Source organism: Sinocyclocheilus rhinocerous, unplaced genomic scaffold, assembly GCF_001515625.1.
Source record: "Sinocyclocheilus rhinocerous isolate Xijiao unplaced genomic scaffold, SAMN03320098_v1.1 scaffold236, whole genome shotgun sequence".
Classification (NCBI taxonomy): domain Eukaryota; kingdom Metazoa; phylum Chordata; class Actinopteri; order Cypriniformes; family Cyprinidae; genus Sinocyclocheilus; species Sinocyclocheilus rhinocerous.
This window is the reverse complement of record NW_015647064.1, coordinates 677,985-685,968: the sequence shown is the minus strand read 5'-3', so window position 1 is coordinate 685,968 and position 7,984 is coordinate 677,985. Positions and strand designations below refer to the sequence as shown.

Genomic DNA, 7,984 nt, shown 5'->3' with positions numbered 1-7,984 from the left:
GTAACACGACCATGAATGGGGTCCTTCAACTAATTAAAGTTTTCTCTGGAATTGGCCGATTTAAAATCAGGATATGGTGTCACACCAGAGGACATGGTTTTCAGAGACAAAATGTATCAATTTCCTATGCGTTCAGAAATATATGGATGAAAAAAACAGATTGTCATTTACTAAAATAGACACTTGTACAATTATCCTGGAGGTATTTATTAACATTTTTATGTTTTTCTTTTTCATTTATAAATGTTGTAATTTATTGAACCATGCTTGAGACAGTCACACCATAGGACAATTTTGAGATTTGGCTCAAAAATTAAATAACACTGCAGCTTTTATAACAACAGGTCCATGTAGGACAAAGAAATGTTTAACAATTTACTGCATTTTAAATAACGACAATATTATGTTCATTTTTACCTTGTGGGACAGTGAAAATGCCTTGTCACGTCAACACCCATATATATATAGGTAAGTTCATTTCAAGTTTTAGATAACACTGTAATGCTGCAATGCATTGTGCTACAGGTTAATTTATATGGTTAGTTAGTACACCGTTAGTAAACGTGTACCCTTTTAAAATATACAGTTGTGTTGTTTGTTTGTTTTTTAAACAAAATATGAGATTAATAATTTGTCATTAAATATTGTAATTGATTTACAGCACTAAAAATATATATATATATATTTTTTATGTAATATCCTAAATGCATTTGACATAATGGCAAAAACAGTGTATGTGAACTGCTCAGATGTCTTTGTTTTACAGCTTGAGGTGGCTAGGAAATACATTGACTACCACACACAAAGATTTGGTTATAAAAAGCCAAATGTGAATTTTGTTCAAGGCTACATTGAGGCCTTGGCAGAAGCAGGTCTGGAGGAGAAGTCATATGATATCATCATGTAAGCTTTCACAGTTTCATAACTGCTGCCTATATGTGAAGACAAATTACTTCTACATTCTTTGCTGACACAGAACTGTTAGTTACTTTTTAGCATAAACAAGCAATTTATTGGCAGTCTTTGTTCTTTTATTTCAAAAGATCAAACTGTGTGGTGAACCTGTCACCAGATAAAGCCAGTGTCATGAGGGAGGCTTACCGTGTACTGAAGGTACTTCGATTTCATGCCGAATTCAGTTGAATTCTTTATTTTTTAGATCTGATTTTTTCCAACCCTGACTCTCAGACGCTATAATAATAGCCTAAAACATGCTAACATCTTACTTTGAATATTTGAAATATGGATATCTTTTGTGCCTTTAGCTCATTAACAAACAAAAAGGATGTTGATCTGCTTTGTCATTAGGATGGAGGGGAACTGTACTTTAGTGATGTTTATAGTGATGCTAGAATCCCCGAAGACCTCAAGGCCAACAAAGTATTATGGGGTAGGAAAGAACATCAACTTTTTGTCCAAATTAGCCAGTTTTTTTTCTTTAAAAAGTCTTTAAAAAAGCTCTTAAAATGTCCTAATTTGCCTTCCACAAATTAAGGCTTTAAAGGGTCTTAAATCAGAGCATAAAGTCTTACATTTATTAAGTCACAGCGTTGCATGCATTGCTAAAAATTTAATGAAATCTTCCTCAGTTGTTTTTGTCTTGTTTTCCAATACAAAAATGCATTTATTGGCTAAATGAAGATATGAAGTCTTGTTTTCTGAGGAACTGGACAAAATTAAGTTTATGGCTTCATTTAATCATCTTTAAACATTTGCATTGAAATATAAGACAATAATACTAGAAAGAACATAACTTTTTGTTATTTCCATACTCTAGTGGCTTGTTTTCTTGTAAAACAAATCAGAAAGTAATGGAGATCCATTGTAAGTTTGTATTATAAAATGCATAATACAACAGCTAACACAACTCATTGTGCTGCCTAGACATTTACATTTACAGAACATGATGTGTTGTGTTCTCTTAAATTTATTCCTTACACTTTCTTTACTTGGTCTTAAATGTAACAACATAAAACCTGCAGAAACCCTGCTTTCTGAATGTTGCAAGTTTAACTTTTCTTGCGTTAAATGTCACATATAATTAAATGACACTGATTTAGGCTTCTTTGCATGTATTGATCAGGTGAATGTCTCAGTGGAGCATCATGGTGGGAAGACCTGATACGACTGGCTGAAGAGGTTGGGTTCTGTAAACCCAGACTGGTTACTGCTAGTATCATCACTGTGGGCAATAAGGAATTAGAGAAACTGCTTGGTGAGATGTTTGTGTTAAATATGCCACCTTCTAATAGGAATAGTTGTCTATTATCACAGCCATGCTGATTTTCAGTCCAAGAACACTCTTACTTAATGGTCTGGAGGAAATGACTGCTCTTATACCACAGTTACCACATATATACCACATGTGGGTTGTTGTACCTAAAAAATTCTTGTGTGTAGAACTACTGAGTTTCCACCACCGAAAAAACAGCCCAAGCCTCCGTTGCTAATTTGAAAGTGGTTCCTAGTTTAGAATTGTATTTAAAGGTGTCATATGATGCGATTTCAATTTTTCCTTTCTCTTTGGAGTGTTACAAGCTCTTGGTGCATAAAGAAGATCTGTAAAGTTGCAAAGACTAAAGTCTCAAATCCAAAGAGATATTCTTTATAAAAGTTCAGAGTCAGCCACGCCTACCTAAAACGGCTCGTTCTAACACCCCCCCACATATCTACGTCACGATGTGGGAAGATTTGCATAATGTCGCCCAAATGTTCACGCAAAGAAAGAAGGTGTAACTTTTATTCTCGCTGTAGTATTGTTGTTGCCGCCGCCGCCATGTCGTGAAGACGCTGTGTGTTTCATTGTGAAAGCGAAACTACTTTGTTTGGCCTTCCAAAAGAGGACACAACTAGAAATCAGTGGTTAAGTTGTATTTACAACACTGTTCCAGAACAGTTCAACCCAAATATTCAGATGTGTGCAGTGCATTTTATAGAGGACGATTTTTTTGGGCAGTGTAGAGTAGGGCTTGTTGTTTGTCATTTCTCCCATCTCAAATGCAGACATGGTTTTATGTTTACGTGGCGCGATGCAATGCAAAGCGTAAAAAGACAATACAAGTCATTATAATCCGTAATTATGTCCCCACTGGATGCAACAAAAGCACCTCGTTTGTAATGCGTTTTAATGTTTTTGTCTCGTCGCTCTGGCCGGACAGGGCATCACAGTATGGTAGGGGCGTAACATTTCCGTCACACGCTTGAGGTATTCGGCTAATCACAACGCACTGGATAGCTGGCCAATCAGAGCACACCTGGCTTTTCAGAACGATGAGCTTTGTAAAAATCGACGTGTTTCAGAAAGGCGGGGCATAGAGGAGAAACAATAATGTACAGTATGTGGAAAATAATGTGTTTTTTAACCTTAAACTGCATAAACACATTTCATTACACCAAATACACAAAATAATGTTCTTTTTAGCAACGTCATATGACCCCTTTAAAAAAAAAAACTGATTCCATGATCATTTGAACATTGAGATGATTTTTTCCCCTTTATTTTATATATTTTTAAACGTAATTCTCATAATTGTGTAAGTTCATAGTTTTACTTTGAATTGTGAAATTTGTTTAGGTGACTACAAATTTGTGTCAGCCACATACCGGCTCTTCAAGTTACCCAAAGGTTCAGAGAAGAAGTCCTGTCTGGTCATGTACAATGGAGAAATTACAGGTGTGGAGGAAAGCTTCGAGTTTGATGCCCAGTATACCTTTAAGGTGTGTAGCTACATCCAGATCTGCATTACTCCTTCAGCAGAGCTCATAATGAATATAAGGTCCAGCACATTTTCCCCTAATTTGTCCCAATAGTTAGAATTAATATTTTTGAATGAATGAACAGTAATGTTAGAATAACATCCAAATGGCTAAGCTGTATTTGAATCATGCCTAACTATACCTTGTGTTCCTCTTTTATTTTGCTTTGTCTGTTGGTCACATGGTTATATTAAAATGATCTGCATATGTAATAAATGCTGTGCATAGAATTAAGTTAAATGTGTTACATAAAAGCCCTAACATACTGCTGTTGAAATATTTCATGATATGAGTCAGTAGGATTGTTTTTCTAAGAAAAAGGATGCATTAAATTGATCAAAAGTAATAGTAAAGACATTTATAATGTTACAAAAGATTTCTATTTCAAACAGAAAAAAAGTTTATTTTGAACTTGAAAAGAGTATCATGGTTTCCACAAAAATATGAAGCAACAGAACTGTTTTTAACACTTATAATAATAGTAAATGTTCCTTGAACAGCAAATCAGCATATTAGAGTGATTTCTGAAGGGTCATGTAAGACTGGAGTAATGGCTGCTGAAAATTCAGCTGCATTATAAGAATAAATTACGTTTTAAATTGCTTTGCAATAGAACTGTTTTTTTTTCCGGACCAATAAATGAAAACTCTTCTACAAGAGACTTCTTTCAAAAATGTTTACCATTTTTACTGACCCCAAACCTTTAAACAGTTGTGTATGTTGTGACCAAGCATGATCATGACACTTTAGTGTCTTTCTCTAGGTAGATAAAGAGATGGAGGTGGATGGTGATGTGGCCAGCATCTTGAGCAACTCCAGATTTTCTGGAGAATTTACATTTCAGCATCAGGGGCTGAAAACCTCCGGCTCTGGAGGATGCTGGGCCAAACCCAAGGTAAGTGACTCATTTCTTACCAGTGTGTTAACATGCCTCATGTTATTAGTCTTGGTCTATATTCAGTAGGGGTTGAACGACTTTTTTAAAAGTCGACTTTTATGTGATGAAAGTCGAGTCAAAGTCGACTAGTCGACAGTAAAGATTACATTAATATGAATGCATTAGTGAGAGCGACTGCGTGTGTGAATTAATTCTACCTGGCATGGCAGCGTCTCTCTACTAGTAGTGAAGCTGTGGGATTTAGTTATTAAGAAATATATGCTAGAAATTTTCAGTTTCTAAGCTATTTTATTGAGAAATCACAGAACAGTGTTGACAATACAATTCCGCGCTGAATGATTCTGTGTGCGCGCGTGATGTACGAGCTACTGTCTGTAGCCTATGTGTGTGCTTTACAGTGCAGCAGCGCATTAGATTAGAACGGCGAATAACTTACCTTTACAATAAACTGTTTAAAACGTGCATTCTCCTGTTCAATTTCAAGCATCCAGTAATATAATCACACGTCTTGTGGAGCGCTTTCAGAGTATGCATTTATTTGTAATTTTAACTGTTTGGAAACGGAGCGTAAAGGTGGAAGTCCTGCAAAGATTTCTTATCCTGTTGCGCCCTCTATAGGACCAGCGAATAGTCGACGTCAAGCTTAAAGCGTCATGGCAGAGCATTGAAGTCGACTAGTCGATTAGTCGGTGCAACCCCTGATATTCAGTAATGCACTTAATATATCATGCCTTTGCATAATGGTCAAATTGAGTTTTAGTTGTAAAATCAGTTTGTTGCAATTTTAGACTAATCAGCTTTCAAAATACCTACTTGCATTCAAAATATTTCTCATTGGACCACTAAGTTGCTTTAGTCCGATCATCCACAGACATACAAGGTTATCCAGCTGGACCAAAAAGCCTTGGCCACAGAGGATTGCCCTCCCTTTCAAACAAAGAATGGCATCTTATCAGTGCTAGTGGTGATTCAGTCCCTTCAAACACAAGAAAGGATTATTTAGAATTACTTACAACACCAAAGCACAATTTTAGAAATGCTGACCTAAAGATATAGTTTAGTTTTGGTTTTATTCTTAAAAGTTTTTTGATCTAAAACGATTCCTGACATGCTTCAGCTGATTTTTACCTTTACACAAAAAGCCTGTAAATATAATCTCATAGCTATATATCAGAGGCATATAAGTGCTGTACTGTATACTTCAAATCTTTTTTTAATATTATAATGTAATAAGGAAGCATTGCATCCAGATTGATGCTGTTTGTGTTGTTTTAGACCAGAGTTTTTCAAACTTTTCGATACCCTGGCCTCCCAAAATGTGATGGTCCCAGTTAAATGCAGCTATATGTATCTTCAAGTATAAAAATCCTATGTATTATAATGTGAAAAATACTTTAGTAAAGTATACTCACAATGTATTGATTGAGATCTGGCTGGCCAAAAAAAAAAAAAGTTACCATCGGGATTTAAATAAGCAAATACTGAAGAGTTAAGGATTGGATCATTATTGTAGTGATTAACTTGTTTCTGACATGTTATATGTTTAGCAACAATTCTTTTAACCCTACCTAATGCAGTGCATAGATGTTAAACAACCATATTGGAAGACATACTCATGTACATATTCTAAGACAACAATGCCAAGATTCACCAGGCTTCATTTATGAAGTGATTCGATGAGCTTGAGGAATTGTTTTCTTGAATAAATTGGCCACCACAGAGTCCTCAGCTTAACCCATATTGAAAGTCTTTAGGTTGTGCTGGAGTCCACGTTTTAGAGAGTGGTTTGACTCTCCCATTGTCAAGAACGCAGCCAAAAATTAATCCAACACTTGATGGAAATAAATGCTGTGTTACAGCATGACGTTGTTGAAACTATACCACAACGAATGCACAATAAAATCTAAGTTAAAGGCAGTCCAACAAAATATTTGTGTGTGCAACTTTTTTTTTTGGACAGGCAGTGTAAAGTCGACTCCAGCACATCCCAAAAACTTTCAGTGGGGTTTAGGTCAGGCCTCTTTGGTGGCCAATCTTTCACAAATTGAGCCTGATGACTCCTGCCATTGTTACATGGGTACATCTTCCCATATGCTTTTTTGAGAAATAAAAAGCTACACACTGCATCAGTTAGTGTTAAACATACAACATGCAAAAAAACATAAATCACTGCAATAATGATTAAACCTTAAAATCTTATATATTTGCTTATTTAAATCCAGATGGCAACTTTTTTGGGCAGGCAGTGTAATCCACACACACATTATTGTTTGAAAACCCTTGTTATAGACAACTCAGGTTGTGTTGATCAAAGAGATCTGCCTGTAAGATTTGATTCCATAATTTTATGCAGTTCCTGGATGCAACGAATTTTACCATACCTATGAGGTAATAGGGTGCACCTGCATAATAAATCAGTGTCAGTGAATACCAAAATGATGTAAATTATGAATATACTACACTTTGAACCACTGCGAATCTTCTCTCTCCAGGCAGTGTCAGTGGATCCCTTTGAGCTGGTCCAGCAGTTGGGCAGTGCAAGTGTAACTGCTTCCACTGGGGAGTGCTGTGGAGACCAGCAATCATGCTGCCAGTAAATCCCAGCAAATTTCAAAGCAGTATTGTTTGATTTTGACTCGAAAAGAACACATTTGTTGTTAATTGTGACCGTGATTGTGTCAAAAATTTAATATTACTCTATACTGTAATATAGTATTAATTATAATTTTGTGAAAGGCAACACAAAGAAAAACAAGAAGAAATCAATCAATCTTGTAACGTTTTAAATACATCTGTAATCATACTGATAAATGTATAGCATTGACCAGTACCTCACACAGGTCTATATAGTTGCATAATCTAAAGCATTCACCTGCCAGGTTTAATCTTTATTGTAATCTTTATTGTATTGCCAAGTTAACTGAAAACACATATGGTTTATCGAACTTTTGTAATTAAATAACTTTTTCCATTGCTGTAATAAAAATGTTTTTTTTAGCTGACTGCCTGGGTATTACTATCAGCTGTGATATACATTTAAATAAATCATTTAATGATACTGACATGCAAATCACCTTTTATAAAATGTAATCTAGCCCTATCCCTTAAGCTTTCACAACAGGAATGCTTTGCCAAAATCATCCACCAACTGTATAAGGCTCCATGTCATGCTGCTTGGGGTGGAAAAACTTTAATGGAAGATATAAAAGGCATTTGAGAGCTTTGGTTTGATCAAGTGCCTAGAAAGCTTGAGGTTTATTGTATTTGCAAAGATTACCATTAGTTTTTGTAACTTATGTCAGTGGCCACCCAGAATTTATTTTGGAACAT

The 7,984-nt window shown here is 35.5% G+C and overlaps 1 protein-coding gene across 1 annotated transcript in view; it reads left to right on the top strand.

Annotated features, from left to right (window-relative positions):
- LOC107708678 (arsenite methyltransferase-like) overlaps positions 1-7,703 on the top strand; it is a 14,113-nt gene extending 6,410 nt beyond the window's left edge. The window contains exons 9-11 of the mRNA XM_016512971.1: positions 3,575-3,717; positions 4,520-4,651; positions 7,147-7,703. Coding sequence (XP_016368457.1) covers positions 3,575-3,717; positions 4,520-4,651; positions 7,147-7,251 — 380 coding nt within the window. The 3' untranslated portion in view covers positions 7,252-7,703. The remainder of the gene's footprint in view (positions 1-3,574; positions 3,718-4,519; positions 4,652-7,146) is intronic.
- The last annotated feature ends 281 nt before the right edge of the window (positions 7,704-7,984 follow it).